This window comes from Catharus ustulatus, chromosome 1 (genome assembly GCF_009819885.2).
Source record: "Catharus ustulatus isolate bCatUst1 chromosome 1, bCatUst1.pri.v2, whole genome shotgun sequence".
NCBI lineage: Eukaryota > Metazoa > Chordata > Aves > Passeriformes > Turdidae > Catharus > Catharus ustulatus.
The window spans coordinates 4,507,237-4,530,727 of record NC_046221.1 but is presented as its reverse complement, the minus strand read 5'-3'; the positions used below and the strand labels follow the sequence as shown (position 1 = coordinate 4,530,727).

The window sequence follows — 23,491 nt, the reverse complement described above, 5'->3', positions numbered from 1 at the left end:
ATTTCCCACCAGCTCACCTTTCCCTGGGGTGAATTCAAACCGAATATCATGGAGCTCTTTATTTGAATTCCTGTGGAAAGAGGAAAATTTTATATAAAAGAGACCATTTCATGGTGGCCAAAAAAGAGTGCTGTCATTGAGTCTGTGAGTTCATTGCATTCTACCCCCTCAAAGGCACAAACTCATCACTTGGTTGTGCATGTGGCAGCAGCACAGTGCCTCCCAACCTGGGAGAGCCTGGCCAGTCCAGGATAGCTGAGTGCCACCTCTCTGGTACAAGGCCATGCTGTTCCACTGTCTCAGCAACTCATATCCCTCAGCAGAGATATCCTTGGAGCACATGCTCCAGAGGAGGAAGTGCTCACTGGCTGCAGATACACACATTATGGAAATTATGCTCAGAATCCCCACTCCAATTCCTACCAGCAACCAGGATGCCTCTAGAGATGAGAGGCAGGTTCTTTTAATTAGAAACTGCAGTGCATGTAACGAGCATAGAAAGATCCTTTTTTTTTCTGCCTGTTTCTAGTGACACAGAGCAGAATCCACTCTCTGAACTGAGTAAAAGCTCTTCACACTCTCAGAACTGGCTGAAGTCTGAAGTCATGCATGAAGATTAGGATGACCTAGCACAAGGCCAGAACTCCTGGATCCCTGAATCCTCTTAGGGAACCCAGCTAATTGCTCATTCCCACTCCATGAGAGTTTAGCAATGTTCACACTTACAGCAAAACCTTTCAATGCACAGGTTTTGCCAAACTGGAGTGGATGTGATAAACTGCTTTTCCAGGTCACAGTTTTAGAAGAGCAGATAAATCCAAGTTGACAAACACTTAACCACCACCCCATTAATTAAAAGGCACAGAAGAGTGCCAGTGGGCCTCTGTACAAAGGCTCATGTTAACAGAACAGGTCAGGTTGGTGTCCTTACCTTAACCTTAATACAAGGTTGATGGGGACTCTCACATCTCCCTGTACCGGAGCTGCAGCAGGGGCTGCAGGTGGGGCCTGCAATAGGATTAAATCATTTTAAAGCAGGTTAACAATTCCTTGCTCTGCTTTTAAAAGAGATAACCTTGATCAGCTGTAGATACAAGTGAATGTTTAACTCATCATTGGAATCGTGACAGATCAATGAACCAGGAAAACTTCACATTTAACAGGAGGGTCTCTGCAATTGCCTTGAAAAAAATAAAAGCTGCACAACTTCGAGAAATGCCAAAATGGCAGGAGACTTCAGAAGTGCTAAATATAAAAAGATTACTTGCTTTGCATTAAAACTTAAGGTTTTTGAATATTAATGACAGCTTCAAGACCTCATGTGTTTTAATCCCTGCACCAAACATTTGATTTAAAAACCTGATACAAATGCATCAAGGAAAAATTTAATTGGCAGATTAGCATGTACTCTCAGTTACCCTTTTTCTCCCATGAAATCAAAGGCTTTAAGAGCATCTAGCAGCAATTTTATAGCTGCCTATTTTCAATTCTAAATCACTTCTGAGTAACTATCAGAATGTGTAATCAAATAATTTCATATTGGTTAGCAGCAGATTTCCAGTAGGGAGGATTCAGGAGTTGCCCTGCACTTGTGATATTTCCAGTACAGAGCTAAGCCACCAAAAAAAGCCAAATCAATCAGAGATGGGTCAGTCACTTGTACTACCCATGCTGAGCAAGGGTTTTACACCTGCAGGGACATGACAGACAACACCAAGCTGATAATTTAAGCACAGAAGTCTTGACCAAGTGTTTTTCATCTAGATTACTTGGGGGTTTTTTTCCACAAGAGAAAAAGAGAAAAAGAGAATAACCCCCTGTTTAAGACCAGCATTTTACTCCAAGGTGCTTTTGGCCCAGCAATGCAGCTCAGGGCTTCTGATTACAACCTGGTTTCTGTTGAAGCTGAAAAACCACCAGGTCAGTGAAAACAAACAAGGGTTCATGGAGAAGCCCAGAGCTCTGCAAAACAGTAACCAGTGAGCAACAAGAACCAGAGGAGAGCCATAAAGAATAAAACACTGACAGAGCTGTGAGGAAGAACATATGTAGAGCTATAAAATAGAGCATATTGATACTAAGAGCTATAGGGAAGAACACACTGCCATGAGTTCATGAAGTTCACCTTAAGACAAGCTACCAATAAATAAGGTACTGGCCACTGGTGGCAGATAATGTGCTAGTACATATCCCAGGTGTCACTGACACCAACATTGCTTCAGCCCTCACTGCTGCTGCTGTTTTAACTGCTGCAGAAAATTGAGGGATTAAATATTGGCCTTAAAGCTATTTTGATCTCACCAAGAGCATATCAAACTTCCACTGTTTCAGACTGCTCTAGCACATCTGGAATAGAACACCTAAGGGCAAAAAAGCTGGCAGGAAGGGTGTCTGCTCTTACCTGGGCTGCTGCTGGGGCTGCTGCTGCTGCTGGGGCTGCTGCTGCTGCTGGGGCTGCTGGAGGAGCCTGGCTGGGTGGAGGTACAGCAGTTGGAGGTTGTGCAGGTGCTTGTCCTGCAGCCTGAGGTAGTTCAGTAGGTGCCTGTGCTGGAGCACTGAGTGAAGAACCTGGAGGCTCAGCTGATGGAAACAGCTGCAAGCAAAAAGGAGTTTTAGTGAGAAAAGGAACTCAAGATTTCTGATTCAAGCACCAGCTTTCCCAGAAGTGCTTGTCTGCCACGTAAATCACTTAGAGAAGCTCAGTGCCAAGGGCATTCCCAGACCTCCAGGACATTAATGCTGATCCCAAGTTGGTGTTGAGGGGTTTAATGTGCCCTTATGTCCAGGGACCCATTCTGTCCTGACACATTCAAGTTTTACTCATCAGTAAACCAAGATACCAGCATGGCTGTGGATCTGGGACAAAAATTACATTCTGTGGCAAGGCTGTATGCACACAGATATCCAGCTGGGATTGGAGCACCCTATCCCTCAGTCCCCCTCTTTCCTGGAACCTGAGTCCTACTTATATTTCCAGGCAGCCATGAACTCAGAGCAGAGCAGCCCTACTTTGACTTATAGTTCCTTTCACAGAACAAAACCCAGCAAAGCAGTGAGATAACTCAGCTGTCAGCTGAGCCTTTGACCAAGCAAATGTCAGAGCAATGTGGGTATCAATGGAAAGTGAATTCAGAGTTCTTTAAATCACACTAGAGAAGATTTAGGATTGGACTTTGATCTCTTGCAAAAAAATGAAACCAACCAACCAACAACAAAAAAAAAAAACCTCAGCTGAAATGAATTTGAGGGTGGGAAAAAAAAGCTAAGTGGAAGTTTGATCTCTTTTTACCTCTGGTTATTCAGTACAGAGAAACCAATTTTGGCACAGAACCCAAAGAATGTCAGCTTGATGGCACTTCAGTGTGCCCTCCAGCTTACCCTGACAGGTTGTAGGAAATATAAAATACCTTCAATGCTGGAAACCTGGACAGGAGACCTCCAATGGGAAAATTCATCCCAAAGGGATTCTGGTTTTCAGTTTGGTTTTTTTTTTGTTTGTTTTGTGTTTTGTTTTTTTTTTTTTAGATTTAGAATTTATGTCAAATTTCAGTGCCAGAACTGTAATCTTTCTCAAAATCTCCCTTTATAAACACTTCTTGGAAACAAATGAAGAACAGGACAGCCCAACCCAAGACAAATTTCTAGGAGACAGCTCTGTTTATCTTTCAACACAGGTAGGGAAAAGACAGACATAACAGTCTCTGGAAGATAAGCTGTACCTACCACTGAAAGATGAGACATACTAATATTCCTAATGGAAGAAACAGTTCAGAACTGAAGAAAGATGATAAATTGCAACTGAAGTTGTGTTTGCTATCAAACACTACTACAGAATTTTTCACAATTCTGAGCACAGGTTCCAAACCAAAGAACTAGACAATGCAAACCAGACATCCTAAGGTTGTGTTCTGTTGGGTTTGTATAGTTTGGGTTTTTTTTTTTTAAGGAAATAAGACAGTTGTTTTGCTAGATTATTCTTGTGACCAATTCATTACCTTGCAACAAACAGACTTTTGCCACAGCAAGCTGACAAGACACACAACAAACTTACCTCAAGAAGAGCTCTTGGCATTACACAGTCAAGGATTCTGAGCTCTTCAAACAGAGCTAGATACTGCCTTCCACTTCACACAGCATTGCCCTCAAAGGCTAATCAAGCATGTTACTTAAAACAACAGCAGTAACTAGGAGTCATTTTTTCAAGAAGCCATTTGCAATTATAACTCACCTCAGAATTCTGTACAGGTTCTTTCACTCTGGGAGACTAAAAAAGAGAGAAAAAGATGTCATTGCCTAGACCACAATGAAGCTTACTGACTAGGAGGACTTGTCAGAACTATACTCAACATGAGAAACCTACATAATTGTTTGAAGTCCCACATGTGAATTAAGATGCATGATAAAAGGGACACCACACAATTTGCTGTCATATTGTACCACCCAGAAACACAGTCACATGTCAGAACTTGCAGCCATTATTTCCACAGTGGCACACAATACCCTAAGTTGCCATCACTGTTACTCATTTGCAAAATCCAGGATTCATGAAGATCACTCAGATTGGATCAAATGACTTAAGCATCAAGATGGGAAAATCCATTTTAAGCTATTCAAGTCTGGTAGAAAAAGATACACAAAGATCTGCCCAGCAGAATTCTGCTAGAAAAACAAGTTTCACTTAGGGAGGCAGTTTCTAAACCTGGCTTAAAGCATACAGAATCTTTGTAGGGTGGGAAGGGGGGAATCAGCCTTGCTTATGCTGTTTTTTAGAAGGAAATCCCTGGCCTGCTGTCCCTGCCCTTGGACCCTGCATTGTGCTGTGCCTTCTGTGAGAGAAAGCAGAGAACTGCAGGTAGGTGCACACACAACAGTGAAACAAAGACACCAGTGAAACAAAGGGGAAAGTGCAGGCAAAGCAACGTGACCAACTATTGCTTATCAGTAAAACAAAGATAACACTGCACTAGCTGTCTCACATGAGCAGGGAGGAATTGCCAAGTATTCCTGAAAAGCCCTGCATTTAAGAGAGCTTGGAACTTTGACTTCCAAACAAGAGCAGTTCCTATGTGGAGATAGGTGGGATGGTTTGGTCCATCCTGGGAATAAAAAAAAAACCAAACAAACCTGTTGTTTCTCCACATAATGGTTTAACAGGTTGCTCTTTGGACAGCACAAGCTGGACAGCAGAACATTAAGGCTCATCATGCCTCTATTCAAAGAGTTTCTCCACTAATTGAGGCCACTACCTTAATGAGTGCAGATCAGAGCAATTTAACATATGACTCAGAGGCTTCTTGTGAGAAAAGGTTAAGAAGTCTTACTCTCAAAACAGCAACTTTCAGAAAGATCTCTGGACAGTGGGGAAGGAACAGTTCCCTCAGCATGACTGTGTATAGGCAGTGTCAGGGAAAAAGTCACACAGGCAGAAAGGCAAAGCCTGAAATCCATCTCAGTGTGCTCAGCCTTCACTTGACACAGTTAGCATGTGGGATGAAAACCATGGCATTGCTCTGAGAGAAACAGCCCTGCTCCACACCTGCAGGCCACAGCTGCTGCAGTGCTCTTCCAGGAACAAAGCTCACATCCAAGAGTACCTGGATGCCTCAAGGAATTACATAAAAGGAGCTTGTCAGAAAGATCAGTGTGCTAAGCACTGTACAGATGAGTATGGAAACACTGGCCCTGCCCCTCAGCTGACAACTGATCCAGACAAATGTCACACAGAAGTGGTGAGAGCCAGCTGAATATGAGCCAGCAAGTGCCCAGGTGGCCAAGGAGGCCAATGGCACCTGGGCTGTATCAGGAATAGTGTGGCCAGCAGGAGCAGGGCAGTGATTGTCCCTTGGATTCAGCACTGCTGAGGCACCCTGAGTGCTGTGTTCAGTTTTGGGCCCCTCACTACCAGACACTGAGGGGCTGGAACGAGTCCAGAGAGGGGCAACAGAGCTGGGAATGGCTCTGGGAACAGCTGAGAGAGGTGGGGAGGCTCAGCCTGGAGATAAGGATGTTCAGGAGAGACCTCACACCACAACTCCCTGACAGGGAGGTGCAGCTAGATGGGGATTTTCCCAGGTAACAACTGAAAAGAAGAAATCGCTTCAAGTTGCACCAGGGGAGGTTTAGATTGGATATTAGAAAAGGTTTCTTCACTGAAAGGGTGCCCAGGGAAGTGGTAGAGTCACCATCTCTGTTGGTGTTCAGGAAACACAAGGGGGTGCATTTGGGAACAGGGTTTAGTGGTGAACACAGTGGTTCTGGGCTCTCAGTTGGACCCAACAATCCTGGAGGTCTTTTCCAATCTTAGCCATTCTATGAATTTATGAAACAGATAGACAGAAAGAAAACAGGACAAACATTAAAAAATATTTACCTAAGGCACAAATAGGATGACTTGGGGGACTAGTTCTAACTAATTTTGCTTGTGTAATGAAAAGTGATGTGAGTAAACAGTAAAATACGACCACACAACTCAGATTTATTGGGTAACAGAAGGTGCCTAATTTAAAAGTTCACAGAGCTCAACTGCTTCAATTTGAATTAAAAGTTTTAAATGCAGAGAGGAAGTTCAGAAGGTCTTTATATCACAAAGGTAATGTTGACCCAGCAAGTCACCATATTCAGTGAATTGAAGAGCTATTTCTGGCTCTGAGTATAATAAATATTTGCCCACTTTCAGGTGCAGTCCTAGGAAGAGACTTGTAAAATACAGGTTTGCACATATTAAATTCACCCTTCTTTTCCTGTAAAGTAGAAACAAGTTAAAAAACACCAACACTTTTTGTTTATTTAGATGATTTTATGCAGGTTAATACCTCAGTATTTTGGCACATTAAGTCAATCTGCAGGGTCTCCTTTTACTTTGTTGCTGACAGCAGTAAAATGCAGGTACAGATGGAATCACAGAATCACAAAATGGTTTGGGTTGGAAAGGACCTTTAAAAATCCTCTTCTCCACCCCCACTGAAAAAAAAGGTGCCACCTATTTAACACAAGTGATTCTACCCAACAACTCTGTTAAAATTGCAGAGGGATTTACAGATAGGGGTGTTTGAAATATGACCAAAACCACAGGATAAACACTAACCCTCAGTAACATCAGCATATTCATGGCAAAAGTTGGCAGTTTGGATACAAGTGTTAGGAATGCTTGAAAAGGAATCAAATTCAGGAATCAAGTAGTGAGGTCTGAGGTGCCAAAGTGCCCTTCCTGCAACACACAGGTGCCCCAGAGTGCTCTGTTACACATGGGGTGCATCCAAAATGAGAACACACATCTACAGGGAGATAACTGATTTAAGACCTGCTACTCCAACACCCTTCCTAAAGGTTTGCTGAATGGGAGATCTACAAGTAAGGGCCAAGCACAGCCCAAATGAGAGCAATCAGGACAGGCAACAGTACAAGGAAAATATACAAAGCATCAAGAAAAAAAACTGTCTTGGAAAGGAGCTTGTAAACATGTGTGTCAATCTGCTTTTTCCTGCCTGAGAGGAATGAAAAAAGTACTGTTCAAAACACTGTAAACAGTGTTAAGTCATGGTACCCTGAGCTTTGAGACAAGATACAACTTCCAAATAATCTCTGGAACAGAATTGGGGTATTTTACAATATTGCCTCCTAAAATTTGATAATATTTTGTATTCCTACAAAAGGAATTTAGAAGAATTCAGCTTAAAAAGCATCAAAGAATTTCAGTAGTAGCCACCTGGTACCAAGAGATTTTCCTTGATCACTTATAACATGAAGCTGGACACAATAAGCTCTTTAAGAATTCACAAGAGTTGCTGTCACAAATAATGCATTTACTGTATCAAGTGGCTTTTAAAAACCCAAGCATTTCAAAAGATGCTGAAAAGATGCAAAATCTTGCATTTAATATTTAAATGTCTTATTCACAACAGCAACAGAAGCCAGACTAATGAAAGAGAAATGAGAGAAGTTGTAAAGGGATAAATGCTTCAAACCAATACTTCTTTTTTTCCCTTTCATACTGAAAAGCTGCTTCTAAAAATCATTCACTGTCTCACTAATTCAATTAGAGGATGATTAAAACACAGTCCACTCCCAGCCACCTGCTGTAGTGAAAAGGGACCAACCAAACCATTATAGACCAAACCCACGCAGGTGACTGCTGGGGGAAACAACCTGAAAATTCATTGTAAGCTTTCAGCTGATCATTATGCTTTACTCCTGAGTTGTTGTGGGGGGGTATATGTGTTGGGAGAGGGCAAAGTGATGTTTTCTTGAGGATTTTCAAGCACAAGACTAATCACTCCTGTGACTTCTGAGATGCTGTGCAGTTTCCTACCAGGATTAATTGATTTCAATATAACTGGGGGGGCAGAACCAGGCTGTGCACGTTTCAGGCACCAGCCATATGAACAAGCCCTATTGATTTCAGCTCCATCCTGGAGAGGGCAGCAGGATAAAACCTCTCCTGACATTTCCAGAAGAAAGCATCTCAAGCAGTCAGCACCCTTAAAGGGAATATCCTAGCTGCAGTGAATTAGTATGCTGAGCTGGAAGCAGGCTGTCTGAATTAACATTTCCAATTATGCTGAACATCCCTGAATGAGAGCAGCTGTGCCCCACCACAATGACAGAAAAGATCAATACAATTTCTTCACCCTGCAGTCTGCTTTCTTTGCTTCAGCTCCCAACTTGAGGAAGGGATTACAGCTTGCTCTGTATCATGCTTAAAGCCATGTGCTTCCCAAATACTTTTAGACCTACCACAAATTGGAAAACAAAACAGACAGTGGTGTTTGAGGACCCACCCTGAGCTGTGAAATTGCTGCTCTGCCTTCTTCACTTTCTTCATCAAGCTCATCATCACTCCATTCCCAGCCACCATCTTCAGTTTTGTGAAGACGCCCGCTGGAGCCTGGGACCCTCCGGACCTGCTCAGCACAAGGACACAGAATTTAAACCTCAACCAAACAGTTTCTACAGCTGATTTTAGAATAAATAGCACCAGAACATCTTCAGTTTGCATCACCTGACATGGTACCTCATTATTTTATTGAAATGAATAGCTCTACCTAGAAAAAGCTGTACTGTAGGAATTAATGTGAATGCAAGCACAAAAAATAGTACAAGTCTAACAGCAAGAGCCCAGGAGGTTTTCAGTACCTTTTTGGATCTTTCAGTGATTGTTGGTGCTCTCTGTAACATCTTCTCTTGTAAAAACTCTTTATTCTGCAAAGAAAAAAAAACCAAACATTTGCATTGCTGAAAATGTCCTTTGATGCCTTCACTGTCTCTGATAAAGGAATTGTTCAGCTGTTTCTAGCAAAAGTGGTTTACATGTTTCATCCCTATTCTCCCAAGGATATTAACCACTCCCCCACTCTGGGCTGCAGGATGTGATGTTTCATCTAAACACCTTCTTAGTTAACAATGGCACTCTCCTTATGCAAAGTGAGATGGAATTAACAACTGAGGAGCAGGATATTATTCTGGTTTATTTGGAAATACACACATTATACTGCAGTTTCTGGTACCCTGCTGAGGCATTTGGCATTCTTCCACTTGCAGATACTCCACCACCTGGATGCAACCCCTTTGCTTTATCTTACTCCTAAATTTATGCCTGTCCAACTGTCAAAGGCAAACCTCAGACGGATTGGGATGCAGTGCTGGAGTAAACAGGAATTGGGGCAGCAAGATTTAAAGTGGCTGAAAAAATGTACAGCATTTATGTTTAGAGAAGAAGTAAATGCAGTGATCACAACAGACTGGATATTGAGGAACTGCTGTGATACTTCATTGCATTAAATGTCCTCTTCAGCAAATGTGGGCTCCTGAGAACACAATTTCCTCACTGCTGAACTGTGGGGTCAGGGGAAGCAGGGCAGTCCAGGCCAGCAGCCTGGCCCTTGGCTGGGTGTTCCACACCACAGCAGTGCAATTGGAAAGCTCTGCTGTCCCTGCCCACACAGAGCTCCCAGAACTCCCCCAGGATAGCAGGATGGAGAGTCTCAGGACACACTCTGTCATTCCTGATAAGTGGCTCCCAGCACTATCAAACCATACTTTTGCATAGCCTAGATGGTATTTAAATATATGACTCAATATAGATGTATAGAAGTCTCACTCTTCAGCCCTCAAGTTGCAGCTGTCAGTTTGGCAGTAGCTGATGTGTGACAGTAATTTAACCCCAAGTGTGAAGTGGCACACGTTTGCACTTCAGAGGCTGGGTTAAGTATGGCCTCGTTTACAATAATGTTAATTTTCTATCACCACCCATGCTAATATGTTACTCTCCAGCAGCTTAATGAAAGCACCAAGGAGATTTAACACACAATGAAGTGTAACATGAACCAGAACTTGCAGAAGCAAAAGGAGAAAGGTCAGCAATGTGTAAACCATCTTGTCACTCTGGACATCCTGCATACAGATGCAAATTAATCAGCTGCCTAAAATCCCACTATGGACAGTGAAACCCCAGTTAATGCTGTCAAGAGCCCAGGTATCAATTAAACTTGCCCTAAAACAAAATTCTGCATTTCATCAACTGGATCACCCTCTAAACTTCCCTATTTCACAGAATTTCAAATCACACAATACCCTGAGTCAGAAGGGACCCACAAGGATCAAATCAGCTCCTGGCCCTGCACAGGACACCCCAACAATCCCACCTGAGAGTGTTGCCCAAATGCTCCTGGAGCTCTGGCAGCCTTGAGGTTGTGACCATTTCCTGGGGAGCCTGTTCAGTGCCCCACCTCCCTCTGAGGGAAGAACCTTTCCCTAATATCCAAACTAAACATCCCCTGACACAGCTTTGGGCCATTCCCTCGGGTCCTGTCACTGGTCAAAGAGATCAGCACTTGCCCCTGCACTTCTCTTCATGAAGACAAAGGGCAACTGCCCCTGGTTTGCACCTGTTAAGATTTCTGTCAGCTTTAACAGGGCATCCAGCTCCTGTACAGGCATCTGCTGTGGCCAATTCCATTTAAGCACCTTAATCTGGGAGTTGAAAACTACTGATTAATTGGTGATGCTGCTGTGCTATGCCAAGTATGCAGTCTCCTTTTGACAGTGTAATCTGCATTCTGCTATAAATCTTGTGCACTTTGATCACAAAAAAAAAATAAGCAAACAGAAAACATTCCCCATGGCCATGGAAATGCAAATCCTGCCCTGTGTTACTCTGTCTGTCTCCTGCAGTAAGACCTTGCTGCATATGCACTAATCTCCAGGCAGTAATTACATAATGCTCCCTGGCAGCTCACTCCAAGGCTAGAATTGGGAGTTTCCCACTGTTTTGTATCACAGGATGAAATATCTTTAGGTAGCTCTTGCACAGTGGGCCTCATTCAGCCCCTAGCACACAGACTGATGATGGAGTTTACCAAAATCTAAGTGACACTTGCTGCAGCAGAGACCTTTATGGTTGGACAGGCAGCAAGGATGGCACCACTACAAAGGAAGAACAAACCCAAAAGGCACTGAAAGACATTTAAATGCTCAAGAATTCCTAGATAATTTCTGTTAACAACAGCATACACAAGAAATACAGAAAGGGGATTTTATTCTGCTCCTTCACAAAGACCCATTCAACTCACTCAGCTCTGCTGGCTCCAAGTGAAAGAGCCCACACTCCTACCAGTAAAGCTGTCACCCAACACCTATTATGCTTCTGAAAAGTCCTTTCCACACATCAGTTTAGGAAGTGTTTTCTTACCTTTGCTTTTGTGAAAAATTTGTGTCTTAGGAGTTCTGCTGCTGTTGGTCTGTCAATAAAAACAGATGCAGAAAAGACAATTATAAATGCTCTCTTTCAACCCAAGGGTCTTCCAGGCTGCTGCAGCTTGTTGGCATCTTGTGAGGGCATCAGCTTCTCCTGTATAATTCCCCTAAAATTAATGTATTCCAAGTAAATTTTACACCAGCAATCTTTTAAATTACTCAGTGTATTCTGAACAAGGCCTATTCTGTTCAAAAGCAATGAATAGACTGGTGGGGAGAATTTCTCCTATTTTGATGCTGAACTTGAGACTCTTAGATAACAGGATCACAAAAAATTTGCTCAAAATGGAAACCATACAATCATCACTGGAGTGCAGCACTCACCCTGTGCAAGTAACAGTTATTTCAGAGAAACCTGATTAAATGTGTGTAATTAATTCTGTTAAACACAGGCAGGATGATCAATCTTGGTCTAAACATGAACAAGTACAAACTATTTTCCCTTTTAAGTCAGACTTCAGAATAAATATTGGAAAATGAGAGCCATCCCTTGGTGGATTTGGGAGGAATTTGCCAAAAACTCAATCCTACATGACAAAGTGGCAGCTTAGAGCATTTTGCACACTTCAAACAGTGCTTAAATAGTAACAGAGTTTAATCAGGGACTTGCAAATCATCACAGGGTTTATTTCACCACAACAAAAGGCATCCACCTTAGAACTGAAAAAGCAATTGCACTAAATTCTCTTCCCATGCAATATGAGTCAGGAGGATGCCAGTGCCTGTAAGAAGTGTTTGAGGAGAGAGGTGTGCCACAATTCAGTGATTATACATAATCTGATCAGCACACATCCTAACCTGCAAGGATAGGATATGCTTTAGAAAGGTGAACAAATGTCATGCTGGGAAAAAAAAAATCCAGCTCCCAACTTTTATCAAGCACTGGATTCATTAAGCATTTCAAGTGTAATGCTTGTTAGAAGAGACTCATTGCACAGTGCGTGAGAAGCTTGTGTTCCTGGATCTGACACAAGAGGGAACTGAAAAATGTCTTCATTATTATTATTTTATGAAAGCACTTTTTCCTTTCCAGAATTTAGTCTGCTTACTGAGGAGGAAAGAAAAAAAACAACCTAAGAGGTATTAAAAATGGCACAGCACGCACACCATCCCCTTGGTAATATTTCCTACGTCACTGAGTAGTCAAGATACTGCTCAAGGAAGGCTGAAAGTGTCATCAGGTCACTTGTATTGATGAAAATATGTTGGTAAAATTTACCACTGTTTTTCCTGATTTCCCATCCAAACCAAGTATTACATATAATTAAACAAGTCAAAACTACACTGAAAGCCTTCTTTGCACTGGCAAATTTCTAAAAGTTTATTTATGTAGTTGTGCAAGTAAACACATTTCCCAACCTGCAATTTCTGATTTATGAACACAAAGCAGTTTTGACTGGGAACAAAACATGAACTGAAGTCACCTGCTGGAGGTGGCCAAGGGAGGATGGCCCTACCCAGGCAGTGGACTGGGATGCACTCTCATTAACCCAAATGGAAAATGTGTGCCCTAGCCAGGCACAGTGCCAGACATTTATCCATAAAAATAAGGACAGCCAAGAGAATTTGTTGCCACACAGCAAGATTGCTGTGTTCCTTGTGACTGAAAGGTTGAAGGGGCAGAGCATAGCAACTTCAAAAAATAGGGAACATAATGATGTTTGTGAGTTTGGGTTTGGGTTTTTTGTTTGCATATTTGTTCGAATTTATGTTGGTGTGATCCATTCTTACCTTTTTTCAGGGTCTTTCTGTAGGCACGATGAAATCATCTTCCTAAATGATTTCCCATATTTCTTCAGCATCTCCTTATCTTGCACACCAGTTTCCAAAGATGGAGGATCGTTTTGTAGTGTCAGCATTAAAACCTGAAATAATTATTGCTATTGGCAGTGAGGTTTTCCTTGGGCTGTGTTAGAGACAGATCTCAGGAAAATGTATTTTAGACAAGCACTTTCATCAAGCATCTGTTGACAACAAAGACCCACAATTTAAGTTACTGCTTTCCATCCCACCTTTGGTCCACACTGCAGTTTATGGGCCAAACTCAAGGCTAGAATTTGTTTTCAGGTCTGTTTTAGGGGATTAAAAGCACAAGCAGAGCAGAACTTCTACCAGTTTTCCTCATTTGAGATGAGCAGTTGTTCAAGGCTTTTGATTCAATGTACCTCCCTGAGGTATTTCTTAGCTAGAAATCAAATTACAGACAGAGGGGGAACATGAAAAAAATCTACAAGTTCACTTCCATGTACCAATGTGACAGCAGGTGAAGACATTCCTCACATAAGCACCCATCAAACCAAACTAGTTCTTTCCCTCACATCACTTAAATATTCTGAAGGAAAGGAGAAAATTACTCATTTCCATTTCCACTTGTCACCTACATACAGATGAACACCTATTTTTAGAAAAGGAAGCAGCACATAGCACATTTAAATAGCTTTCAACAGCTATATTGCTTAGGGCAGCAAAAGCCCATCAATCTAGCTGAAATTATACAGCTCATGACAGAATTCCCTGCTTTCTTCCCCACTCCTTGAAGGGTCACTTAATGCATGAGTAATTTTGCTGCCTAACAAAATTAATCTGCAGTGCAATACAATTACATTCAATAAATAAAATAGAGAAGTCTTCTTGCAGGCTGCATGACTGGAACCCAAACCTCACAGAAATGGGGACTCAATTCTAGCTAGCATATGACAGCACTAAGTAGGTGCTGTTGATACTAAACAGATGATGTTGGTATTCAAAGCTTCATCCTGTGCATTCAAACCACAATAAATAGAATTACAACTTGCAGAAGCTGCTGCAAAATGCTACCAATAATCACAGCCCAGGAGCAAGTATCAATGAAACCAGCAGCATGGAAATCAGCAGCACTTGTCCCTGAACTGCTCTCTGCTCTGTCACAGCCACTGGTACTGTAGGAAGTTTAATGGCATTTCTGAACTACTCAGCCTCTCAACAGGCTCTGCACATAGATGACAATTCTTAAAAGTAATTCTGTTCTACAAGAGTTAAACCTGTGCAGAGCCCATCCATTTGGCATGAATGTGTCTGAGTTAGGAGCAGCTGGATTTCCAAATGCCATTGTAATTGTGGTGTGGGAGGGGATGCACCCAGGCCCTGAAGAAGTGACACCCAACTCCCACAGCACTTCAGCAGTGAAGACTTAAAAAATGGGAGCTTGCTCACAGTGTCACTGAATGGTTTGGGTTGGAAGTGACCTTAAACTCATTGAATTCCAATCCCCCTGCCACACACAAGGACACCTTCCACTAGCCCGGGTTGCTCCAATTCCCACCCAGCCTTGAACACTTCCAGGGATGTGGCACCCACAGCTTCTCTGCTAACATGTTCCAGTGCCTCACCACCCTCACAGTAAGGAATTCCTTACTCACATGTAATCTAAATCTCTCTTTTCAGCCACTCCCCTTTGTCTATCACTACCTGCCTGTGTCAAACATCACCCTCCCAGTGCCAACAACAGAGGGACTTGACACCCACAGGCCTCATATCCCAGCTCCCTGCTCTAACCATGAGCCTTGAGAGTAGAACAGGCTCTCCACATTCTTGTGTTTGTTCCAAAGGACCACACATCCCAGGAAAAGAACCAAAGTGGCCTTCAAGAGGGGAGGCCAAAGGGGCTTAAAGTTTTGTGATTGAGACTGGGCCTCATCAGATATCACAAAGGAAATAAGGAAAAATATCTCAAAGCTTAGTGGGACAGGATGCTTCAGACCTCAACTGATGGGTGTCAACTCCTAACTTTGAGAGGTACCCTCCCTCTGAAACAGCAGCATGTTAGAAGCAGCTCCTGGTTCAGCAGTCAAGAGACTGAGTTAGCCAAATTTCTAAAGTGATCTAAGGTTCAAGATAATTGAAAAAGAATTTTGATGTGTTGAGGTTTAAATACGAACATGTCTTTAATTTCAACCTTAATAAAATATTATTGTCGCCAGTACCACAGTTTCATACTGATGAGGTACTTTGAACTGGGTCAGAGATTGACAGGATTGTCAGTGTTAAACAAAATTAAACATTATTTCAGATTCTGGTAACATGAGAGGTATGGAGAGTATGTCTGAGAGGCACTGAGAAGGATTATCAGTGAGGAGAAAGAATGGCTAGCCAAGTGTCACTGGGTGCCCCTAAGGCATTCTGGATCATTATTTATAACCCTAAAAACATCTGCTGACTTCAGAGGTTTAAAACACACAGCACTTTCCTTAAGAACAGTGAGACTCAGGATCTAAATAAAAACTGCAGTTTCAGATAATGCTGATGAAATGGCGTATTTTTAAAAGGTGACTCAAGATACATCCAAGAACATCCCGATCCACAAGTGCAGGTTGAAAGGACAACATGCTAAGTTGGGAGGACAAACTCTTCTGTACAACAGGCTAGCCAAATTCCTGGGAACATCCACAGAACACACTGATCCCTTAATTTCCATGAATATCTGGAGATCTGCTCACCTTCATCGGTGGGTATTTATGGTAAGGAGCTGCTCCCGTAGCCAGTTCAATAGCAGTGATCCCAAAGCTCCAGATGTCTGCCTTGAAATCATATCCTCTGACCTGGAAAAATATTAGAGCATGTTATCATGAGCCTCTTGCTGTCCTACATTAATTTCACACACCCTTTCCCCATGAATTTGGAAAGGCCAGCACTACAGAGATGGAAACACTTCCTCCCTTCTCTCCCCCCAGCTCCTCTTTTTAGAAGTCACAGTCTGGTGAAAATCATGATTGTGCACTGTACAACCAGGATTGCTCTGCCATAAACTCCACTGCAGAACATAAAGGGGCACTGGGCTCAGGCTCTGACTTCCACACACAGACACAGAGTCATTACAGAGTGTAATAAAACTCTCACAGTTAATAGATGGACTGCTACCCCTTGGGACACCCGCCTCACTACACTTTTAGTCAACCACTTAATCAGCCTGACTGCAAATATGCTCCATCCTGGAATTTCACAACACACCAGCCCAGTAAAAGCCCCTCATTCCTGCCTGCAGACTAATGTTTCCCTCCACTAATTAACAGTAGCTTCTGCACTTGACATTAAACACAGGCTTGTTCAGGAAAATTTATAGCATTTACTTCCCCTCCTGCACAGGAAAAAATATTTCATATGCCAAAGCAGGGGAGAGACATTATGTCCTAACTTCAAGAGCAGCTCCCAAAATCAAAGTGTTTTGGTTGCTTAGGATGGTTTGTGTTTCTTGTCACTGCACTATGGAAAAATGAAATTTGAATCAGAGCAGAGCTAACAGGGGTGCTGTGCTCAGTTAACCTAACAAGCTTCAGAAAGACACTCCTTGTGATGCAGCCAAAAAGCATTCCCCAAGCTACCTTAAAGATGATCTTGAATCTTGGCAAACTAACAAAAACCCCTCCTGCACTATTTGTCATGTAATACTAGAGCTGGACTGAAACTTGTTATAGAGACAGGAATTTATATCTTGCACTGATTTCTTCCACCCTGTAAGCACAATTTTCATGAGTCCAAAAAGGCTGAAATGTTTCTTGAAGTGTCTCAGTTTATAGATGCCATGACTTTGAACAGATTTCAAGACAGTTAAATAAGCAACAGATATCTAGTAACATTTAAAAGAGCACAGGACAAGAAGAAATACACTGCAAAGGTGGTTTTTTGCCTTCCCATGCTATTTTTAGGTTTTGAGAATAACTTCTGGGCATTTCTTAGCTCCATCTTTGAGTTACTCTTGCAGTACACCAATACACTGTAGAATTCTCAATTTCCTGACAAGATTTTAACTTTTTTAGTGCAAGGTTTTTTCATTATTTCATATAATCCTGCTTGCAAGTGAAAGCTATAAAGCTCAAAACTGTCTGCAGCAGTTCATCTTGACATCTGTCCAATACATTAGTCACCACCCTGCAGTTAGTTTGTATCAACATTTATTTTTCTCATCAACTTCTTTTTTTTTGCCATAAATGCATCAAGCGAGCATACATTAAAAGACAATGTTGAGCAATCAAATATTAACATTCTGAAAGAATTTAATGGTGCTGAAGTAAACCAGATGGAATTGGGTCGATAATATCTACGTTTGAAAGGCCAGCCTGGAGCAAGCCCTCTGTCCCTGTTCCAGGCTGGATCCAGGGGCTCAGAGTGACACCTGCTGGAAGGCAGCAAGATCATCGAATGGACACTGAGGGATTTCACATCAGCTTCACCAGCATTCCAAATACTGCTTTACCATGATATTTGGAACTGGTTAGATGTGCACAGCCTTGCTGGAGGTACTGCACTCAGTAAAAAACTTATCTCCTTTGGAAATATTTGTGGGGATCCACCCCTCGCTTTGTTACTGAAATCTTTATTTCCCGTTTTTAGCTCCATCCTTAGGGGATTTTTCCCTTTTGTCCTGAGGATTGCAGCTGCAAAGAGCCCAGACAGCACCATTAGGTCCTGGCCAGGCTGCTGAGCCTTGGGCATGACACACAGGACAGAAAAGCAAAGGACAGCTCTGGTCTAGCTTCAGAAACACCAAATGCTCTATTTTGATTTATTTTTAACTCAGCACTAAATAAAAAAATCTAGAAGAATGTGACAGTGAAGCAGCAGCTCAGATTCCAGTTTGCAAAGACAACCCTGACATGGCAAGTGTGGTTTTACTCTGCCCTGATGGACCTGCACTCTGAGGAGGTGCTGGAATGCACCAGCCCCTCAGTGCCACCATGGGGAGCCACTGAAAAGGGCAAACATTGAACAATCCTTAATCAATAATCGATTTAAGCTACTCCAAAATTATCTCCATTCCTCAAAAAGATTTAGGTGTAGAAAAAGATGCATTAAAATGCCATTTAATGCACTCAGATTTAGCTGCATTTTAAATACAGATATACATGGGGGTCTTACTTCAGATCCTTTCAAGCTTCAAAATATTTTATTGGGAACAATAGCAAGGAGAAATATATCAAGGTGGATTTACTTTAACAAAACAAATTCTTAAATATTTTTGTTTAAAAAAATTTGGAAAGAAAAAAGGAAACCCATTTATAGCCAGTTATATTTCTGCTTAGCACACCTGTCAGAAATTCAGGTCTCTATCAAACTGATTTTAAGGGGATGAGGGATAAATTTTGGAATGTTCATGGCAGTGAACATCAATGCCATCAACAGCTACTGCAAATGCCTTGGTAAGACTGTGGTGTTTTCTCTGTGAATCTTGCTCAGGAATGGGCAGCAATTTTACATTAAACAAAGTTTGCAGGTGTCCTTCATCAGAAGTCACACAGACAAAGCCTCTGTAGTTTGGTCTAGAAGCAGTGGAGGACAAAAAGTGACATTTCTCCATGGGCAAGTGGAAGAAGTGTGCCATCTTTTAGTGATCCAAAAGAGCAGAGGAAGAAGGGGGAGATGCAAGCACTGCTCAGCATTTACTCACAAGCCAAGAGAAGTTAAAAACCTGAATGAAGTCAAATGCATGTTATTACACTGAATTAACTCCCCACTCTGACATGTCACAACTGCCCACCCCAAGTTCCTGTGTTTGCAGATGCAGAAGAGCACGTTACTGAGCTGTGAATCTGCATATTTACCACGTGTGGAACTATTTATATTCTATCTCACATTCATGCAAAAGGGAGGGGCAGGTTCATCTTCTTTATGCAACTGAGCTGTCTCATCCTCACCTTAGGCAGGAGCATGAAGAGAAGCAATGGGGCAAAAAAATCTACAAAATACTTAACATTCCCCAGTCTGACTGCAATAGGCAAGTTAAGGAAATCCTGTGGTTTTAAGAAAACCCTTCAGGATGTCAATTTATCATCTTAGTTAGAAATAAATATCATTGCTGATAGCAGGGAATTCCAGGTGCAGATCAGTTCAGAGGACACTGGGAAAAACAATTCACCTGTTCCATAACTTCTGGAGCCATCCAGCAAGGTGTGCCCACAAAGGTTTTCCTGACTTTATTCCTGGTAATGTCACCACCAGTGGCCAGGAACGCACTAACACCAAAGTCTGAAAAAAAAAACAAAAGGAGAATTTATTAAGAACACATCCTGAGCAAACTGAAGGGCTGCCCCTTCTTTCCCCTCATATTCCCAGCCACCTATTAAGTACCAGACCATGCAGTCACGCATGAGGGGTTTCCTAATAAAGGAGGAATGATCAACAGTTAGCTAAGTGCTGGTACATGAACTGCCATTCAGCAGTTCACCATTCAATTGCTGGGGACAGCAGAGCTCTCAGCCCTGGCCGGCAGAGAGGAAAATTCCACTTTGCATTACAGCCCACTGGTCACATTAGAGCCTGCCCACACTCCCCCAGCAGCCCTGCTGCTGTACAAACCTGCCCTGCCAGCCAGAGCTGTATTTACATTTGCATACACACATAACTGCACTGACCCTCAAGCAGCATCCTGCAACACCCACAGCAATCAAGTTGGGTGCAGAAAAAGTGCCTTGAAAACATTTCACTGTCCTAACTGAGGTATCAGCCCTTTATTTGGATTTTTTATTACCAGAATATGCTTTATTTGATAATCCTCCACGGTTGAAGTGTTCAGTGCTTTAACAGGACCTTGGACTGGTTCCTGATAATACTGAACCAAACAAACCAGCCTGAGTGTCCCAGGGGAGCCTCAGAGACTGATTCACACCCTGCACAGCATCACCTCACCTGGAACACCTTCCACAAACCAGGGTGCACTCACTGGTAATTGCACTTCTTGGAATAAATCACTCTTTTTACATGAAAACTATGCCCTAACCTCATGTTTTATGCATTAAAGAATGACATGGAAAATAGAATCTGTTACCAGTAGCAGCATACAGGGACAGCAATGGGATAAAGTGTGTTTGTTCAGAGAAAAGCATTACAAAAGATCTGGCAACCAAGTCGTTCAAGAGAAGATGGCACTTTGTTTGGAGAAAAAAAAAAAGACAGAGAAACTTAATATAGAACTGTATTTTTTCCCAACCTGTTCCAAGCTACACTATTTATGTATTGCTGTATTGCAGGCCTGCAAGGGGCCTATAAATCAATATATAACTCAATTCCCCATAACTTAATCCACATACATTTTTTTTCAGCACAGTACAAGCAAACATAATCTCAAACACCAATTTTGATGACAGACTTGGAGAGCAATTCTCTGAAATTCCAGGGATATTTAACATAAAAACAGAACACTATTGATCACAACTGGTTTGAAAATTCTTGAAATGCTGTTGGCAATGCAAAATGTAAAAACTTTTGCCTCTGTGGCCAGAGGAGCTAGACTTACTCCATGACTTAAGGATGTTAAATTGAAGAATTAACTGCAATATAAGATCCCTCCTTATAATCTTATCTATATGAGGACTGTCCCCAGTTCCTCTGCCTCACACCAGCAGTGCAATAAGCCACTTCTCATTAGGATTTCAGTATTTAAAAAACACCTCTGAAGTTATCACTCAGAAGATGCTGAAAGCTTCCAGCTCACTTCACTTAGAGACTTCAGGACAGGAATTAGTGCTCACTGAAGTACTGGATGCAGGTAACTACAAGATGACATTAAAGAAGGTTACATAGAAATCACAGAGCTGAAACCAGCACTAACAAAGGCTTATCATTAAGATTCAGCTCTTCCAGATGTGTTGTCCTGTTCTTTTTCTGTCCCCAAAGGCATCTTAGCTTCCTGATCTGCTTGAAGTTTAAGCACATCTACATGGATCACTGTCCCCATCAGTACTGCAATGTGAATCTTCTGGAAACCTGCACTTTTTGCAACAGTGGTTTCTGCTTTGAGATTTTCCATGTGAGTATCCATCATCTTTGCTTTTCTCAGAAACTGCAGGAGCTAAGAGATTAAGAGTAAAGCTGCCTTTCACTGCTCATTACAGGAAGCCTCCCAAGATCTATTGTTCTAAACACAAGGGCAATTAGAAGTTCTTTTAAATAAGGTAATACTAACAGAAACTTGTCCAAGTGCCATCAGCATTTTATTGTGATGTGCTGTATTTGAACTTGCACTTGCACATATTATCTTACCTCAAGTTTCCATGCAGTCATTTTGAGGGGAAAGGAAATGCCATTCAAAGCAAAAGCATTCCAGCAGTAAAAACACAAGTCCTTCACACAGTATTCACCACATCTCACATCAAACATGGGTTTATAAATTCCAGATGGAAATTAGGCCCCTACATCTGCCATCTGAAGGAAGCTTAAATGGAATTAAAGTTTATTTCATTACATGGTTGATTTATTTAATGTTTTCCCAAATAATTTCCCTCATTTCCAGTGGGCTAAAACAGGCTCAAACAGCCTGTACTACTCCCCTGTAAGGAATGACTTTGAGACCATCTTCTCAAATGTCATCTTACTAACTTTATCCAAGCCCCAGCTATTCAGATAAGAATGTGCCTGCTCTCAGGAAATATCTGCAAAGCAATAAAACACAACCTCAACCACAAGTTTGGGTTCAATTCCTACTTCTGAGCAGTTGGGACCATCTGCACCTCAGTCTCTCTGCCCCCAGAAAGGTTAAAACAGAACCACGTTATTGCAAATTAATTTAACTCTAGAAAATGGGAAAAGCCATGAAATTCAGGATAGCTCTGAAGTGTTTACACATTTGTACTCCTCCTTGGCAGCTCGTAGTTTATATTGGCTCACTACAGTGATAACTGGAAAGGACTGAATCACCAGAGACAGGGAGGAATTGGAAACAGTTGGAGCTGGCTTGTAATACCAGTAACCACCACTGCTGGGGATCCAGTGACTGTCAGACATCCTAAAGGAGCCCAAAAACTGTAGACTTCCAGCAATGTGATAGCAAATAAGTCTCCAGGGTGTCTGGATGAAAGTGGTGGGATTTTTTTTTTCCAAGGAGTGTAGGAAAGATTAATCTGTTGAAGCTGTTTCAGTCATTTAAACCCAAAGATTGCTAAAAAAAAAAACCCATAAAGATATATATCTCCAGACTCAACACAGCAAAATCCAGGCTGGGAATGTCAATTCTGCTGATGCAGGTTCTGCACAAAATATGGCCAATTTTGTCTCTACAGCAGAAACACGTGTTGCAAACCATACAGGACACTCTACAGTGGCACTGAAGCTGCAGAGTAGTGTTGGAAACAGCAATGCCATGAGGCAACAATTCCTGGGACCAAGGTATCCAAATTGTCAAACTTAAAAACTACTCTGGTCACTCAGGAAATGTAGAAGCTGAAAGGGAAGACCCAGCACAAACAACTCAGCAACACAAGAATGCAGTGGCAGGAGCACATCACAACAGGTACCACTGCAGGTGTGTCTCTCAGGAAGATACATTTCTACCATACTCTAGACTGTTTTATCCAAATTTAAAAGTCAGCTGTTAAAGATAATCTCTCCTTGGCCATCTCATATTGTAGTATCACCTTAATCCTAAAAGCCCAAGTACCTGTTACTGGGTGTAGCCATCTACAAGGTACACAGAAAGGAAAGAACAGAAGAATGTGCACCAAGAGCCAGGACCAAAAACTGCTGATATCAGAAGGGCTCCTACAGAGTTTGGTGTGCTTGAATCAGACCCTAAAGACGTTTTCAACTTCAACAGGGGCAGAAAAAACAGAATAATTAAATCTTGACTTCAAAATCACTTGGAGTTGTCTTTAAACAAGAAGCATTTCAGGAGACAACACTAAGTGTTCTTTTTCACTGGTTACCTTCCTTCTTGTTCAGTTGTTCACCATCAGAAAATATCTGCTGTTGTACTTGGTGCTCTCCTGTAAACCTT

General features: G+C 42.0%; 1 protein-coding gene across 1 annotated transcript in view; it reads right to left on the bottom strand.

Moving 5' to 3' along the window:
• Positions 1–23,491, bottom strand: part of OXSR1 (oxidative stress responsive kinase 1) — an 85,863-nt gene that overhangs the window by 4,704 nt on the left and 57,668 nt on the right. The window contains exons 6-15 of the mRNA XM_033072813.2: positions 19,640–19,749; positions 16,227–16,328; positions 13,483–13,616; positions 11,687–11,735; positions 9,133–9,198; positions 8,778–8,900; positions 4,229–4,264; positions 2,402–2,593; positions 932–1,008; positions 18–70 (exon numbers count right to left, since the gene is read on the bottom strand). Coding sequence (XP_032928704.1) covers positions 18–70; positions 932–1,008; positions 2,402–2,593; positions 4,229–4,264; positions 8,778–8,900; positions 9,133–9,198; positions 11,687–11,735; positions 13,483–13,616; positions 16,227–16,328; positions 19,640–19,749 — 942 coding nt within the window. The remainder of the gene's footprint in view (positions 1–17; positions 71–931; positions 1,009–2,401; positions 2,594–4,228; positions 4,265–8,777; positions 8,901–9,132; positions 9,199–11,686; positions 11,736–13,482; positions 13,617–16,226; positions 16,329–19,639; positions 19,750–23,491) is intronic.